Below are 19,275 nucleotides of genomic sequence, written 5' to 3'. Positions count from 1 at the left end.
TTTTGGATGCACAATCTGATTATACTGTTGGACTGTCAATGGGACAGGCCTGGGCTTAGAAAACTGAAAAAGGAACTGCACCTCAGGGCTGGTTGACAACCCTATTGCACTTCCATTTTCAGTCAAATATTACCATATTGGGAATTCTCTTGCATTTTGCTTAGAATGAGGTGAAACTTATATATCTTACTGTGAGGAGTACACACCTTTTCCTCTCACCCCTCTCACTCTTCCTCTCCGTGTGTGTGGCACATTCCATATCCTCCAATATGAACTAGTTGAAAATTTTAAGATGGTAATAGAGAAATTGGGAAGAAAAAACATGCAATGGTGGAAAAGAAAAAGGGTTTCAAACCTGTTCATCTCTAGATTCTATTGACTCTTATGGATGATGTTTTGCCATACATTGTAAAAATTATAGGCTCTAGAAATCAATCACTATGAGATGGGATTCTATCATTAGATATACACTATTTTTTCCTTTAATACTAATGACATAGCAACAATGCGCCCATCAATTCGGACGGCCAGCATTCACTTAGCCCTCAGAATATGCATGGTTCCATTCATGCATCTATATGCAATGGTGCCCGCCACGTCCCATTTTGGCATGGGTCAGCATTATGTGATCGACATGGGCCATTCATTAGGTAGTGTGCACTGAAAATGTGCCATGCCATGTACCAAAATCAGGGTATTGCACTAGTCTAGTGAGACACTTGTTTCTTGAATTTGGACAGTTGGATATATATATATATATATATATATATATATATATATATATATATATATATATATATATATATATATATATATATATAAAATCATTTGTTGGGCCACTGAGATGTGGTTCACAAATCCAGCCTATCCATTATGTGTGTCCTACTTGGATGAGGGGTCAGACCAAGTTTCAGATGCATCCAAATTTCAGGTGGGCCCCACCAAGTGCTTTTATATGTTTTAGGTATGTCTTCACATGATTTTAGATAGCATGGCCCAATGAGTTCCGTATACGGCTGATTTTTGGGATATCCCATAATTTAAAGGGGACCCATCAAATGCACGATGTTAATGGTCAACACACATCACAGTGGGGCCTACACACCTCGACCTCATGGGAAGTTCCCATGAGCTCGACCGCATAGAACCTTTTCCCTACACACACACACACACACACACACACGGCAGATTCTCTTTTATGGATTGTTTAGGAAAAATTTAGATTTCGAAGTTTTTCTTAAGATATATGGAAATCTTGCTTAAAAAATATTTATTATACATTAATAAATAATTAATAATAATAAGTAATAATAATAATTTAACTTTTTTTTAAAAAAATATAATTTTGTGATAAATCTTTAAAAAATTGGCAAGATTTTAAAATATAGTGATATTAACACAACGATTTTATTTAGTTCTTCTATATATATAGCAAAAATATCACGATAGTTTCAAAATCTCACTAATATTTGTCAAGCTAGTCCCACATTTTATTAGAACTCCTTGAGGCAGGGATATATATATTCACACCCCTTCTCTCATGCCATATACACCTTCAAATTACTGTTTCATCATGCATATCATGTGTTAGCCACTATCATCCTTTGTGTGAGATATATTCATCCACTACTAATGTTTAGATGCGAATTTTTGCATGTCACTAAACATTCGGCAATTAAATCCTGAATTGAAGAGAAAAATGGGGAAAAAGTAAATAAGAATTAGATGAAGTTATTTGAGTGGTATTATGCTTGATATGCCGGTACTTAAATTTGCACATGTGCATACATTAACTCAAATTAAAGCACCCACATTGTGGAATCCATTGTAACTAAGCCACAGTCCCAAAACCAGATCAATCAAATAGTACTAACCTCTGATTCATGGACCCTTATATTCTGAAATAGATTTTGATACATTTCATTTCCACTATCCAATTAATGTCCATGAGTCCCAATCCATTGTTTATATAATCAATTAAGTGTCAATTTTAGCCTAAGATACATGTAAAATTAGACCATCCAATTTAAATTGCACCCCTTCTCCAAGTTCTTCATTTACTTATCCTTATTTTTATTCAATTGTTGTCTTTATTTCTCAAGTTGAATTTTTTCAATAGAATTCAGTTGATCAAGATTCTTTAGAGATGACTGAGGCATTGGAGTAAATTTGAAATATTTTCACAAATCTCATATGCATGAGGCACCTTTTCTTCAAGGTTGTTTTATGGACTCTCATAGGGAAGTCTAGGGCTACCTTACTTGACTCAAAACTCAGACGTGTAAACTTGATTCAGTAATATTTTGACCTAAGTCATTGTGCACTTAATCATGGGATCGATTCGTTTGCGACTTGGAAATGGGACTACAAAGTAGTGGGCGATCTAGAATAGCTTGCCTATTATTTTTCCCACAAGTGTGGCCTACTCGGTAATTTTCTCACGTTCAGACATTTGGGGGTGGCAATGGGATGACTTGGGTGGGCTATGACTAGGTCCGACCTGACACTTACCACTTGAGTCAAGCCCAGCCCAGCCCAAGCCTAAAATGAGCCTAGAACAAAAGGCCCAAGTAGAGAAACCCCCCCTGCCTCAAATTTGATAAAATGTCTATTTACCATTTGAAATTTTCTAATTTTTCTATTAATCAAGAGGGCCACACATAAACAAGGAAATAAACATTTCAAAGGAATGAAACCAATGGTATACATTCAAATATATGGGTTACTCAATCAGGGATTAAAATAGTATATTTGTAGGATCTAACACATGTACAAATAAGGTTGGGTCAGCCCTGATAGCGGGTTGGGTTGAAATGACTTTAGCCCAAGCCCAACCTGAAAATTGATTGGACCATGCATGCGAGTCTCAAACTTGGTCCATGGGTCAAACTAGTAGCTCCAAGTCTGGCCCAAAGCTAGGTCGTGCGGGCTACCCGGTCTACTGCCACCTTTTTCATGCTCACACTCACATTCATACACACTACAATAGGCACTCAAACCCATGACCTCAGTCTTGAAACTCACCTCAAATAGCAGTTTAGGTTGAAATAACTTTAGCCCAAGCCATTGATCAGACCATGCATGCGAGGCCCAAATTTGGCCCATGGGTCATGCTAGTAGCTCCAAACCTGGGCCAAAGCTAGGTCGGCCGGGCTACCCGGTCTAGTGTCGCCCTTTGCATACTCACACTCACATACACCACAATAGGCACTTGAACCCATGACCTCAATGTTCAAACTCACCTCAAATAGTGGGTTAGGTTGAAATGACTTTAGCCCAAGCTTGACCTAAATATTGATAACACCATGCATGCGAGGCCCAAACTTGGTCCATGGGTCAAGCTAGTAGCTCCAAACCTGGCCCAAAGCTAGGTCAGGCGGGCTACCGTGCGCACTACCACCTTTTCCATGCTCACACCCACACATTAAAAGTTGGTGAAATCTATAGTATATAAATACAAACGGATCTGTGAGAGCCAATTCAATAGATTGGCTTCATACACCACATTCCCTTTAATTAGCAAGCATAACTAAAAGCAAACATCCATCATACATGTAATGAATTTCAGGGCTTAGAGAGCAAAAGCACATCAAGAAGAGCAGAGGAAGCAAGCAAGAAACAGCTGAAGAAAGCCGAAGAGATTGAAACTCCTACATGGTTACAGAAACGATCCAACGGCTTGCAGAAGTTGGGTATAGTGAAGTTCCACTGGATTCCCATCCGATTAGGGTTAGTCACTCCAGCCGACGCCGATCCTGCACTCATCATCACATAAGCGAAGATCTGATCCCCAGCGAATAATATCCAGGTGTGACGCCGTGAAGGTGTCGGTAGCGACTTGTTTATCAGCTTCACAATGCTCAGCGCCAGTTGTATAAGAGAGTGCGCCGCGACGGCAGCAGACACTGCGACGAGAAACTCGAAGGAGTTGGAATACGACCATTTGGTTTGAATTGGAAGGTTGAAGCCGGACATGGATATGTTTGCAGTCTGCTCAGCTTGGAGCATGAAAGATAGAGATGTGGTGGAGGAGAGGAGGCATAGGAAGCGGAGGATTGCATTTGCTGCATGGGCTTTTCGGCGGATCTTCTCACCCAAACCTGATGAGATCGGCACGAGCGAGCCGTTCATGGTGGGAGAATCGGCCGTGATCTTGGACTCCTGCACCTGAATTCCGACCTCCGGCGATGGTTTCCGACCCTTCGTCATCGTCTTCTTGTTTTGGTCGACTTGGCACAACCTCACGACGGTTTTTATGGGCATTTTGTATACCGTGCAACGTTACGTAGAATAAGCCTATTGTGCATCGCGGTGTGTGGGGGCGCGTGTGTATACACACACATAGATAGGAATGCTTATATGAGCAGCTTCTTACATGAGCACTTTTGTACACATGTCATGGACACAGCATCTGAACGGTCCATGTGATGTGACACCCCTTGAAACCTGGCAAGTCTAACTTTCAGCCTGATACAAAACTCTGGTGGGGCAAGGAAAAAGGAAAAAGTTTCATACCTTGATTTGTATTTCTCTTTTCTATGGACCATTAGAGTTTTGGATCAAGCAGGAAATTAAGTATAGAAAGTTTCAAGGGGTAAATCATCACATGGACTGTTGATTCGGTGCCCAAGACATGTGTGCAAAGGTGTTCACATGAGAAGGGGCACAGGTGAGCATTCCTGTATATATACACACACGAGAGATGCTCACACGCAACTAACTGTACATTCAACTAGTTGCCATACAGGGCCACCATTGTGCTGGTCTGACATCTCATCCATCCACTAAGATTGTCCCATCATAAAAATAGGATGCCTTAAAAATTAGGATGATCCGATCATGAAAATAGGACACAGTGTGAATGTGAAATTTTTAAGTGTTGTTTTGTGGTTTTTTTAGGGTGTACCACACCTAATTGTTGGAAATGATGGGATAATCTTAATGGAGGGGTAAGATGTTGCATAAACACCATAATGGCCCCACACACCTTAAACTGTGTGAGTATATTACTCTCTCTCTCTCTCTCTCTCTCTCTCTCTCTCTCTCTCTCTCTCTATATATATATATATATATATATATATGGGAAAAGGTTAAAGGTTCTGTACGGTCGAGCTCATGAGAACTCCCCATGAGGACGAGCTGTGTGGGCCCCACCATGATGTATGTTGAACACCAACGATGGGTGGGTGGGTGGGTGTGTGTGTGTGTGTGTGTGTGTGGGAAAAGGTTAAAGGTTCTATAAGGTGGAGCTCATGGGAACTCCCTATGGGGTCGAGCTGTGTGGGCCCCACCATGATGCATCTCCAACATCAACGGTGTGTATGTTCAACGGTGTGTGTATATATATGGGAAAAGGTTAAACGTTCCATACGGTTGAGCTCATGGGAACTCCCCATGAGGTCGAGCTGTGTGGGCCCCGCCATGATGTATGTCAAACATCAACATCGTGCATTTGATGGGTCCCCTTTAAATCATGATATATCCCAAAAATCATCCATATAGGGAGCTCATGTGGGTCATACCATCTAAACTTATGTGAAGACATGCCTAAAACATATAAAATCACTTGGTGGGGCCAACCTGAAATTTGGATGCATCTGAAACTTGGTATGACCCCTCATCCAAGTGGGACACACATAAATGGGCTGGATTTGTGAACCACATCTCGGTGGGCCTACAAAATAATTATGAATGTTTTAATGGAGGGTAACCCCTCTCAACTTTTGTATGTAGTGTGGCCCAAACAAGTCACGGATTGACTTGATTTTTAATCCCTAGGTCCATTATGGAATGATGCATCTGACTGATGGGTAGATTATTGACAGACATCATGGTGGGGCCATGCAGCTCGACCTCATGGGGAGTTCCCATGAGATCGACCGTATAGAACCTTTTCCATATATATATATATATATATATATATTCAAAAGTCAGGAGACACATCATGTGATCTTATAGGTTTTTGGCATGATTTTTTTTTTTTTTTTTAAATGCCTGAGTTTTGATTGTCCTGATTTTTTGTATGAATGTATAACATGATAAGGCTGAATTGATGAACGGATTGGATTTGATTCATACATTAAGGTGGGTTAGCCATACGAGGTTGTAATTTAGACTTTATGTACAAACGTTGTAGAGGATTCACTTCATTATCATAAAGTATGCAGTAAGACGCGTGGTGGAAAACTCCTGCCTATTGAAGGAACAGGATGGATGAATGGAGTTGAATATCCAAAATTAGTAATTATAATTAAATGGGTCACCAGTACATCGTAGTTGGGAATCCAAAGGCATTTTGAAGCGTACTTTTGAAAAATTAAAATTCCAAATGCTGCTGGATTCCGCCAAGCCTCTCTTAAATAGACAGAGCTAATGAGCTCCTTTTTTTTTTTTTTTTTGGTTTTAAAGAAAGAAAATTGTATTGAAAAAAGGAGATGCCATGGACGGCTTACAGCCAATGAGATGACAAAAAGGAAAAGGCCCCCCTATCCGGTGGCTATACAAATAAACAAGAGACGGAAGGTTAGGAGGCCCTAAGGTTACCCAGGCCCACTTTGTCAAGAAAGAGAAGCCCTGATGGCGGGTGGGACGGCTCCCCGAGAGTGGAAGTTGTGGCCTTGCTGGCGTTCGCTTCCTAGTCTAGCCATGCCGTCCGCTGCCGAGTTAACCTATCTAGGGGTATAAGAAACATCAGCCTGAATGTCTTGCGAGATGGACCTGATTCTCACTTTCCAATACTAGATCGACCAGGCATTCTTGCTGCTGGAAAGGGCTTGAACCACAATTCTAGAATCGCTAACAACATGGACTCGATTGAATCCCAAGAGAGCACAAAGCGTTAGACCATCGAGGATCGTCTTGATCTTAGCCCTTATATTAGGGCCAACGCCATAGCCACGAAAGAAGTCGAATAGGAATGTACCATTGCTATTTCTCCTGACATCGCCACCGCTGGAGGGCCCTGGGTTCCCTCTGGTTGAACCGTCCACGTTGAGCTTGATCCAGCCAGTGGGAGGTCTGGTCCATTTAACTATCGAAATTTTCTGAGGTCTTGGACTTGGGATTGGGATGCGCATAGAGTTCATCATAGTGACCGTGGAAGAATGAAGCTTGTTAGGAATTGGGAGGAGATGGCTCGCCCAGTTTATCCAGTATAAAATCCCAGCGATAATCCCATTGGAGTTGGGGATTTTGTTCTCAAATTTCCAGTTATTTCTCTCCTTCTAGAGTTCCCAAAAGATGAAGATTGGAATCAGACTTTTGAGAGGAGAGACGTTGCTAGGGAATTGGGGCATGCCCCACCAATGAGAGGCCTGGACTGCTGCTGAGTCCAAACCAGGATTAGCCATGCCGTAACGACAGTAAAAGAACTCCCAAGCTTTGTTAGCAGCCCAACCAGTAGCAAAAATGTGATTAATGGACTCCACAGCGGGTCTGTGGGGCATAGGACAGCAACAACAACAAGATGCCAATTAAACTTACTCCCTTGGATTGAAGCCTGTCATCCGAAGGGATCGCCCTGTGAAAGATTTTCCAGGATAAGAGAGAATTTCGGTAGAAGTTTGGGATGCCACACCCAATTGCACCATCTCTGTTTCAAGCCTATTGGTTTGATAGATTGCCAGGCCAGGGCGGCGATCACCTCACCATCAGGCTCATTCATCCATATGCATTTGTCAGCAGCCTCTAAAGTGCAGATACCCTCCACAGAGATGTGATTGATGGCAGTTTGGGGAAGAGAATTTGAGATGTTTACCCTCTCAATCTAGCCGTGAGGACCTATGAACTCTCTGACTTTGGAAGAAGAAACAGCGACTGAAGGTTGAAGGTTGGGAGAAGAAGCAACGGTTGAAGGTTGGATCAGTCTCCAATGGTGCAGTGGGCCCAGGTCCGACCAATCGTCCTCCCAAAGTCAAATGTCCCCTTTTCTAATAAGCCAACGGGATTCAGAATGTAACTTATGGAATGTGTTTCTGATGTTCCTCCTGAGAGGAGAAACAGAGGCGGCGATTGCGTTCGTACTAGGGACAGAAGATCTGTGAGGGGGTTGAGGGGGGAAATCAGCTAGGTACTTTTCTTTTTTCAATTTGAAAATCATTCAATTGATAAAGCAAAGTTTATAGGTATAGGAATTCGGGCAGAGATTAGGGACAAAAAATCCAGACGCACCTATCATGTACTAAACAAATGGAGCTCAATCAGTCTTTCTAACTGCACCTAACCCTGCTTTATCTAAAAGAAAGCGGCCCCCGACCAGGCGGGGGAGGCTGGAAACGTCAAGGAAAATTGTGTTATCTTGGGCTGAACTGCCCAGCTTGGCCAAACCATCAGCCAACCCGTCTACTTCTCTAGGGATGAGCGAGCAATGGAAGGAGCCTCTTAGAGAAAGCTTATGGATCCTAGAAATCCAATACTTCCACTTCCATGCCCTGAAGGACTTACCATTTATGCAATCTACAACCCATTTTGAGTTGGATTCGATGAGCACTCTGAGCAACCCACGGATAATGCAAAGTTCCAATCCATCATGCAGGGCCGCAACTCAGCTGCATACTTGGCTCTAACGGATTTACTCCAGCAACTTCCGTTATCTCTGAAGAGGGCTGTCCAAGCAAGCTTCATCCTATAGGCTTTCATGATAGATTTCAGATTTCTGAGGCCAAGGCCTCCTACAAATTTAGGGAGGGTAATGCTATGCCATTTCCTCTAGTGGCATTTATTTTTTGGGCCATCCCACCCCCAGAAGAAGTCCGCAAGCGATTTCTCAAGCTCTACCAGAATGTAGCCTGGGACGTCTATGGTTGCCAAAGTGTGAATATGGATGCTGCCGAATACATGGTTGATGAGATAATGAGCTCCTATGATCCTTTTCTACCATTGAATTGCAACCAACCGAGTGGCCCATCTCAGGCCATTGCAACTTCAACTACTCGTCTATTGGGGTCCACCAGTCACCCCTTACAAAAAAGGAAAGAAGGAATGAGATTTTTTGGGCTATCATAGTGAAAATTGCAACGGTCAAGATTGCTGATCTCCTTGCATCATAGCCTTCATCATTTTTCTAGCATTTGTGGCCCACCTGATGATTGGACCAGCCTGATTTTGTCCTGGCATCTCCTCAGTGGGACCCACTTGGGGGACAGATTAAATTGACAGGTGTCAGGAATTTGATCTTGATGGTCCAGCCAAGGCCCAATATATAATGTGAAGCAAAATCTACAAACAGGATTTTCACAGGTTGTGAACTTATCATTCTCCTATATTACGATTGCCACAGTTTACTGAATTGTGGCAGAACATGTTAGGATGGAAAATAAACATCATGGTAGGCTGTTGGAAGGTTTCGAGTCTATGTGACCTTATGAAGGGGTGGCAAATAAACATCATGGTAGGCCCTAAGAAAGTTTCAACGTTGGCGGTCAGCATTGCTTCCTGTGGTATGGTCCACTCCAGCCTTGGATTTGCCTTCTTTTTAGACTCATGCACCATACTCCTGATTCTCTCTGTCATTTGGATTATAGGCCATAGAAAGAGATGACATTGGCACCTTTCTTATATATGAGGTTATGCATTTAATGGGAGGGATTCTAATTAGCATTTAATGGGAGGGATTTTAATTAATTGAGAATTAGGGATGAAAAAATTGGAAAAGGAGGGAGAGGATATATGTGCTAACCACACATGTGAGAGTGGGGCCCATAGTGTAAAATAACAAAAAAGTTCCTAGCACATAATTTACACCGTTAACTTCACCACATTGATCTAATTAAAAATTAAGAAAACTAAAACTGAAAAATATAGTTTAACATTTAACACTTCTTAAAGCGATTTTTTCTAGAAAGGACACCAAGCTTACTTCTAAAATAATCAAATATACTTTTGGAGAGCGACTTGGTAAATATGCCGACAATGTTTTCGTTGCTTCACACTTCCGAAACATGGATCGATCCATTAAATACTTTTTCACATATGAAATTATGTTCAACTTCAATATGCTTGATTCTTGCATGACAAACTGGATTTATTGCAAGTTTGAGAGCACTTTGATTGTGATGCAGGGAAGGACATGATGAGGTCGATCACCTTCTTCCTCAAGGAATAACTACTCTGAATCTAAGGAGTTCTTAGGACTCCTCGCAGAGCTTCCTTGAATTTACTAGGGATAAAATTAGAAATAATTTCTAATAAATTTGAAATAAATTAATTGATGATTAAAAAAAAATAAATTTACAATCTTTTAAATAATGAGCTCAAACCTAGGATGATGTTTTATACTCAAACTCAAACTCCCTAAAAACGTGACTTATTTATTATTTATAGATGGTCATGATTCCTATTAGACTTCATGGTTTTCGGCTAAAAATAGTAGGTGTCCAATTTGGCCTAACCACGTTATTCTCCTAATTTTTCTAAGCCCTTTTCATGTTGGGCACGACTCCTACAACTCAATGGATCAAAAGTTATGATCGAACTAAAACTTACTATAAATATTAGAAGTGGAGCAAGACATAACGAGATCTTGCCCCATCCAAATTGACCGACACTTGGAAAAGTCAACTCATTCGAGAAAGTCAGCCAATATAAGAGTAGGGTCAGAATTAGGGATATTCGACCATCCCTTTCGAACAAAAAGGGTGTCTGATTTTCCTCTTTCTTTCTCATATCTCAGTCATATTCATAGCGTATTCCATTCCACACATTCCTGACATACCTTTTATCATCACTCTCATTCTAATTTGTTCTGTTTTCATGCATCTTTTATTTATCTTGTTCGCTTGCTTGGAGTTGCTTGACTCTGCGAAGAAATGCTAGGATTTTCTCTATTTTCCGTGTGCCCGGTCCTCTTGAAGTACTATGCGAAGCATGGATAGATATATAAAGCTACTAGAGAACTAAGCTCTCTTGAAAGTCGTTTATCCTATAAAGTAAAGACTGCATACTGTTTGGGCAGAAGAAAATCCCTAACCCCTTCCTCTTCTGTCACCAAGACCCTTTCCTAGACCTTGTGGTCATAGGCTAATCATTAGAGTCATCCAGGTGATCAAGGGATTTCACGATTTCCTGACCTTGAGGTAAATCTACAAACCTTAGCCGGATGTGGATATAATTAAAGCCTGATCAACTAGTGGTGACTCCAAAATCTCGAATACACACCCTTTTTTGGCTGCCTTTAAGGAATTGCACAACTAAGAAAACAAGTAATAGCCTAATCAATTCATATACTCCTCGCACCATACCAGAGAGTGGTATTTGTGCGAGCTTCCTCTCTCACTCCTTGTGACGTATTGTGTCGAGACTGAAAAGATCGAGCCATATGTCCTAGAGGGGGGTGAATAGGACTATGCCAAATTAAAATAATAACAGCGGAATAAAACAATTAAAGGAAAGAAATCACTATAAACAATCCACATTACGGAAATGAAAAGCAACCTCAAAATTCTAGTATTGAAAGGTTGTTACAAGTGTTGTTCTAAGGACAACCTTACACCATAAAAACCAAGAGTTTATGGCAGGACAACTTTACTAGAACGATTTGTGTATAAAAATCTCAAACAAACGAGGAATAAAAAAGAAATAGCAAGAAACGAAATCTAAGCTATTACAACATTCCTCACAATGCTTGAAATGTAAAAGATTACAACATTCACATCCACAAATACATCCCACAATCTTGAATGATAAAAGATACAGAAACTAAACCACACATCCACTAGACACAAAGAATTATAGTGGTTCGCCTGTGTGTACACCAACTGTTAAACAACAGCCACACTGCTACTCCACTCCTCATATCCTCACACAGTGGATATTAGCGTTCACTATAAAAATAAGTTTTTCTAGGTTCACTTAAAACCCTTATAATTGTGTCTTTCAAGTAGGCTTACACAATTCAAAAAACCCCACACTTTAAGTTTTCTGGATTTCCTCAGATAACCAAAAGAATGAGATTTTTCTGGCTCAATCTCAAAAGAAACCAAAACAATGGAAATTATAATAATGTAAAATACTTGAATTTCTCCTTTTGTTGCAGTCCGGAAGAACCAAGTCAGAGTAGAAGTTCAAATATAGAAGTTTAATGTCCACACTCACTTATGAAATGGTTCTAGGTTCTAAATTGATTTTAGATTTAAAGTACCTTGGGATAGATCTATTTGATTTTGATTCCAAGAAGTGGGAATACTTCAATTCAAATCAGATTGGAATGCAGAATACAAAATCAAATATAAAAAGCTAATAAAAAAGAATATGAAATATGCACAATATAGCTTAAGAAGTTTACAAACTTATTTCTTAGAGTGATGTTTTGATTTAATTTGAATTAAATGAAATACTTTGAAAATTGTGCTCTATTTATAGGTGAAGAAATCACATTTACGACTGGTCCTGTGTACACCACGATTGGTCGTAGGACCAATAGATTTTGAAATTTTGAATGTGATCGGATATAGTCATTCCACGACTGGTCGTAGGCCCTTCATGACTGGTCGTGACTTGTCCACGACTGGTCGTGTGGAACCAGAAACAGTTGTTGGAGTTTGAGTCTTAGCTGCAGGACAGGTCGTGAATGAATCGAGCACTATTCACACGATCGGTCGAGCAGTCTCCAGGACTGGTCGTGGCTTAACAAAAAAATCTAAAAATTTACAACAAACTTAGGACTGGTCTTGGAATTTCTTGGACTAGTCGACCTAGTGCTAGGACTAGTCGAACAGAGTCTAGGACTAGTCGAAGAATAGACCATTCACTTATAAAAAGATATAATTAAATTCTGTATTCAAAATGACCTACCCTAAGGTCAATCTAAGGTCTTTCATACCTTAACCATGATATATGAATATTGAACCTTCTTTTCTTCAGATGATAAATGATCTTTGAAGTTCATGAAGCTTGAGATCTTGACACATGATGAAGCTTGTACTTGAGATCTTTTGAAGCTTGAATTTGTAGTACATGAGTTGTACTTCACCTTGAGTCTTGAGTATGAACAGTTGACTTGTCTTTCGATGTCAATTTAAAACATTGAACTTTGAAGCTTAAAGCAGTGAACAATGTACTTAATCTTGCATTTCTTGAAGTAGATCATTATTCTTGATTTGAAGCATTGTCCATGTACTTGATCTTGTATTTCATGAAGTAGCTCTTTGTTCTTGTACGTGTGATGCATTGCCTTGAACAAATATATCAATGTGCTACACAAGATACAGATTGTGGTTTTGGCACTACAAAATTCGATAATCAAAGAAGCAAGAAACCATAGCACTAACAGAGACGAGGGTCAAGGCTGTGGGCGGTGTTCACGCTCCCATAAGTCTTTACCAATATGGTAAGACTCAATACAAGACGTCCATATCTTATAGATTGATTGATTATATAAGTAGCTCGATACCAAAACTATGACACCTTCCACCTAAATCAATCTTTAAGAGATTTATTTATCTTTTTCATTAAGGTAAGTGAGATAATATTACCACCCTTTAACTTTGATACCATGTGGAAAACAATGAAAGTTATAATACTAGAGTAATATTTCGCTTCTCAAATAATATTGTAATAAAGTCACAATAGCCCTAAACTCACAATTAAGGAAGAAGGAAGAAGAACAATCTTCATTAAGAAGAAAAACAATCCAATAAATGAAGACGTGGAAATATACTTATTCAAATGATGGACATCAAGTTAATACAAAATAAAGAAGACAAATACACTTGGTATATGATCCACTTATACAAGAATAATGTAGCGTGGGGTTGCTTAAACTTCTCCCAGTTTTATCTACTTCAGCTTTTTTATTTTTTTACTGGTTATAGAAGGAAATGAAATGTGCAGCTCTCTTGCACACGCGGATATGCATTTAATGGGAGAAATTCTCATTAATGGATAGTGGGAAATGGGGATGGAAAGTGGAAAAGATGATAGAGAGAGGAGACGTGCCAACCACACATGTGCAAGTAAGCTTATAGTGTAAAACGTCAAAAAAGTCTCCACCGCACAAATTACATCATTAATCTCATGACGTCACTCTAAATTAAGGAAACTAAAACTAAAAATTACACTTTAACATTTAACAAAATCTCCCATTTGAGGTCATGGCCATTAGAGTTGTACACGAGTCGAAGTCGAGCTTGGCACAGCTCGGCCAATATCTAACCTCAGCTCGAACTCGGCTTGGTCTGCGAGCCTGATTATCCAGCTCCGCTCAATTTGGTCTCAGGTAATCCTGGGCTCAGATCCACACTTATCTGGGCCACCACAACCATCAGATTGACTCGATGAGTTTGGAATATTAATCATTTTACTTTTAATCATCTAACTGATAGCAAACCGTTGGATCAGCGCGATTTTCGAGATGGATGCTTCATCAGCAACCTGACCATGTTTTTCAGATAGATGCTGAGGATTTGGATTCGGACTCGTTACTGAACGGTCCCGGTACCAACCTGGTACTGGTCAGTGCTGGAAAAGATCCGTGATCTACCATGATGTATGTGTTTTATCCTTGCTGTCCATCTATTTTCCCAGCACATTTTAAGCCGCCATCCAAAAAATGAAGCAGATCCAAATATCAGGTAGACCTCACCATAGAAAAGAGTGGTCATTGAAGGGCACCATTAAAAACTTCATGGAGGCACAAATTTTTTGGATGAATCTAATATTTATATTTTTCCTTCATCCATGTCTGTGTTGAGGGCGAATTGGGTGAGAATCCAGCCTCACCCAGATGGTGTAGACCTTACCATGGGACCCATCTTGAGGTATTGACTATGTATCCACTCTGTCCATCCGTTTTTTTAATATTATTTGGCATTGTCCCAAAAACTGAAGCATATTCAATTATCAGGTGGACCATACCATATGAAACTGTGGCGATTGACCACCCTACTATTAAAAACTTCGAGGGCACATTAACATTTACGTAGTGTTTTATTTTTTTAAACCATCCAATCCATTGAAAAGGTTTGGTAAGCATGGATGAAGGGAAAAGCAAAACTTTGTAGATGTACATTATTGTCTACGTGGTTGTTATTTACCATCCAATCTGTCTATAAGGTCACATAAGCCTAGATAAAGGAAAAAAAAAAAACAAATATCAGTTTGATCCAAAGCTTAATTTGGAAGCCAATTAATGGTTAATCATCGGTGTTTCTTATGACATGGTGCAACAATTGGATCTATTTCATTTTTTTGGATTAATGCCCTAAAATGATATGAAAATAATAGATGAAATGCATGAATACATGTTACATACATCAAGGTGGCGTGGGTAACCCTAAGGTAAACAATAATAATAATGATACATACATAATACATACCTAATAAACATGTTGGATGGAAAATAAATATTACAGTACGCACTTAGAAAATTTTTTAACGGTGATCGTTCAATCGGCACTTTTTCTTGTGGTGTGGTAACGTGAGACCTAGAACTGTCTCATTTTTTGGAATCATCAACTAAAATAATCTTGTAAAATGAACAGATGGAGTCGATAAAACAGATACATCATGGTGGGGCCCACAGAAGCAACCAGTAGCGGGAGGGGTCGGAGTCAGAGTCGGAGACCGAGTCCAGTGAGGAGAGGCTCGAAAAGTCAGATTTTCGATTGTCCTCCTCCACAAACAGACAAAAAAACTAACAACCCTCTATATTTTGTCGTGGCTCACCTCTCTCTTCGTACATGTTTTTAGAAAAATCCTAACGGCCTCTTATCTTGTCCTTTCCGTCTCCTTATAAGCAGACCTCGTTCCTCTCACTCAAAGCGAAGAGAAAACCCATTTCCATGGCCTCCGTTGAGAATTCCTTGAGCTGAACCCAATCCATCCCTAGATTTTCATTCATTTTGATGAGAAGCATATCGATGGTTGACGATTTCTAACACGTTGTAGCGAATCAAGAAAACCAAAAAAGAAAAAGAAAGAGAAGATCAATCAAGATGGCATCCAAGGGATATGGACAGGTATCAGGAGCAGACCAGGGCGGTAAATCGAAAAAGATGGCCATCATGGGCCTCTCGTCTCTAATCCTGGTGGCCATGGTTGTTGCAGTCGCCGTCGGCGTCTCTAAGAATAAGGGCACCTCCGGCCCCAGCACTGATGCAGGTGATACTACTGAAATCAAGACCTCCTCAAAAGCAATCACGGCCATCTGCCAACCCACCGATTACAAGGAATCCTGCGTCAAAAGTCTCTCGTCTGTTGCCGGGGACAATACGACAGACCCAAAAGAGCTCATCAAGCTTTCCTTCCAAGTAGCCATAGAGAACGTGAAGAAAGCCTTCAATGAATCAGCTACCTTGCAGGAGGCCGAGAAGGACCCAATAGCTTCAAAGGCCCTTGAGAACTGCAAGGAGCTCATGGACTACTCCCTCGATGATCTTAACAGCTCTCTTGATAAGTTGGGCGAGTTTGATCTTAGCAAGCTTGATGATCTGCTAGATGACATCAAAATCTGGCTCAGTGGGTCCCTTACCTATCAAGAGACATGTGTGGATGGCTTCGATGGATCGAAAAGTGATGCTGGATCGAAGATGAAGGAGGCCATCCGAGGGGGTTCGGAGCTAACTAGCAATGTCATAGCCATCGTTGATGAACTCTCTTCAATCCTTACCTCTCTTGATCTCCCCTTCTTAAATCGTCGGCTCCTTTCAACAGATGGGGATGCGGCCGAAGATGAGATCCCATCATGGGTCTCGAGTGGAAGGCGTGGACTCCTTAGCTCACCTCTAGATAGCCTTACTCCTGATGTGGTGGTCGCTAAGGATGGCAGTGGAAAGTTCAAAACCATCAACGAGGCGGTTGCCACTATCCCCAAGAAGAGCCCCAACCCATTTATAATCCACATAAAAGAGGGAGTATATGCGGAACAGGTGACAATCGACAAAAGCTTGATGAATGTAGTCATGATAGGTGATGGACCGACAAAGACAAAGATCACCGGCAAGGCGAACTTCATCGATGGGACACCCACATTCAAAACTTCAACTGTTGGTATGTAATCGCACATCCATATGCCAACTTAGGGGTGCACACGGTTCGGTTCGATCTAGTTCTGGGGTGAAGCCGGAATTGAACCATTCCCAACTGTTCCAGGAAAATCAGAACCAAAACCGGACCGTTTGCACCTTAGAACCAAATCGGAGCCGGACCATAAAAAACCGGTTCAATTCCAGTTCAGTTCTATAGTCATGGGCTTTTTATAATCCAGTCCGATCGCATTGTTTGTTTTTATAATCAAACCCAATTGCTTGGTTTTTTTTAAAATTATAATCCAGTCCAATTGCACGGTTCTTGAGAGACAAAGAGAGGCCATGAAAAATGGGGAGAATAAAGAAAGATTAGGCTTTTTTTTTTTTGCATTAAATATTAAATATTTATTAACTAAGAGGTCTGGTTCCAGGTTCGAATCCAAGGTGCAGTTCTATGGTTCGGTTCGTTTCTACAAAACCTCAAATCGAGAACCAAACCAAACTAACCAGTTCTTTGATTTTCGGAACTGGAACTGGAGCCACCGGTATGCTTCAGAACCAATCCAAACCATGCAGTTTTGGTCAGTTCCAGTCCGGTTTACCAGTTCCACCGGTTCCATGTGCACCCTATACCAACTCTTATTTCCATGTCTCCTTTCTAAAACCTAACTATTGTAATTAAAACATTACAGCGGTGATCGGTGAGGGTTTCATGGCCAAGGGTATTGGATTTGAGAACAGTGCTGGCGCTGCGAAGCATCAAGCTGTGGCATTGAGGGTTCAATCAGACAGAGCCGTGTTCTTCAACTGCCAGATGGATGGATACCAGGACACACTTTATGTCCACACTCATCGCCAGTTCTACCGTGAATGCACCATCTCAGGCACCATCGATTTCATTTTCGGAAATGCTGCTGTTGTCTTCCAGAACTGCAAGATAATAGTAAGGAAGCCAATGGACAACCAGCAAAACATCATCACAGCCCAAGGAAGGAAGGACAGACGTGAGCCGACGGGAATCATCATCCACAATTGCAACATAGTAGCAGACCCTGAGTTGTTTCCGGTCCGCAACAAGCTTAAAACATACCTTGGTCGACCATGGAAACTATACTCTCGAACCTTCTTCATCCAATCTGATATCGGTGATCTGGTGCAGCCAGTTGGTTGGTTACCATGGGAAGGAGATTTTGCTCTGAACAGCTGCTTCTATGCTGAGTATGGCAACCGAGGGGCAGGATCTGATACATCACAGCGAGCTAAGTGGAAGGGAATCAAGGGTCTGACACCCGAGCGAGCGGAGAAGTTCACCGTCGCTCGATTCATTCAAGGGAATTTGTGGCTGAAGAAGAGCGGAGTGCCGTACACACCGGGCTTGATGCCTGCCTAAGAGCTTGGATAAGTATTCAAACGGATTGCAGATTTTTTCTTGCATAATGAAGTGCAACAATAAGATTTTAATCAGGAGCTAACGTGATCAAGGGTTGTAGAGATGGTAAAGATGGGCCCACCTTTATCATCTTCTCCAAGATCTATCATTTGTTTTTCAGAAGTTATATCTAAATTACAGGTGCATGCAGATTTGTAAGAAACATTCCATCACTTCTTTTGTGACAATAATATTGTACAAGATGATGTATTGATTTGGTGTTACGTGGTTTTTCACGTGAGAACGGACGCGGATTTCCTGCGAAAGGCTTTTGCAGGAAGTTCTGTGCTGGGAACTTAGATGGGGCCCGCCATGATGTTTGTGAGAAATCCACTCCGTTCATCCGTTTTTGTGGGTTCATTTTAGGACATGAGGCCAAAATGAGCAGGATTCAATGCTCAAGCGAGACAAAAATGTAAGGATTGAACTTTCACAGTTGAAATATTCGTGGGGCCACTGATGTTTTGAATCATGCTAATATTTGTCTTTTCAGTTCATCCCAGTAGGAATGACGTTGTGAACGGTATGGATGGCATGTAAACATCACTGTCGACCTCAGGGACGTTTCAACCATAGGAATTTTACTAACCACATTTTCCTTTGGTAAGGACCACTTGAGTCTTGGATCCTGCTCAAAATTTTCTCATATGCACTAAAATGTTATCATAAAACGGATGGACGGTATGGATTTCTCAAAAACATCACGATGGGCCCCACAAGGGTTTCCAGAGCAGGAACTTCATGAGAAAGGCTTTCGCAGGAAATCCGCGTCCTTCCTGAACTTGCCGCTGGATGGGTCCCCCATATATGCATGGTTACATGATCCAAACCGTTCAGCTGGTCCCGCATATATGCATGGTTACATGATCCAACCGTTCAGCTGGT

At 41.0% G+C, this 19,275-nt stretch overlaps 2 protein-coding genes across 2 annotated transcripts; one reads left to right on the top strand and one right to left on the bottom strand.

The window, feature by feature from the left end:
• Positions 1 to 3,564: 3,564 nt before the first annotated feature.
• On the bottom strand, positions 3,565 to 4,263 carry LOC131231827 (CASP-like protein 3A1). The gene has a single exon (XM_058228132.1). It carries the CDS (start codon positions 4,261 to 4,263, stop codon positions 3,565 to 3,567), a length of 699 nt encoding a protein of 232 aa, XP_058084115.1.
• Positions 4,264 to 15,767: 11,504 nt separating this feature from the next.
• Positions 15,768 to 18,558, top strand: LOC131231025 (pectinesterase-like). The gene is made up of 2 exons (XM_058227101.1): positions 15,768 to 16,983; positions 17,654 to 18,558. Exons 1-2 carry the CDS (start codon positions 15,930 to 15,932, stop codon positions 18,349 to 18,351), a joined length of 1,752 nt encoding a protein of 583 aa, XP_058083084.1. The 5' UTR covers positions 15,768 to 15,929; the 3' UTR covers positions 18,352 to 18,558.
• The last annotated feature ends 717 nt before the right edge of the window (positions 18,559 to 19,275 follow it).

This window comes from Magnolia sinica, chromosome 17 (assembly GCF_029962835.1).
Source record: "Magnolia sinica isolate HGM2019 chromosome 17, MsV1, whole genome shotgun sequence".
Classification (NCBI taxonomy): Eukaryota; Viridiplantae; Streptophyta; class Magnoliopsida; order Magnoliales; family Magnoliaceae; genus Magnolia; species Magnolia sinica.
Note: the sequence above shows the minus strand (reverse complement) of the source record. Positions and strands in the feature narration are given on the sequence as shown.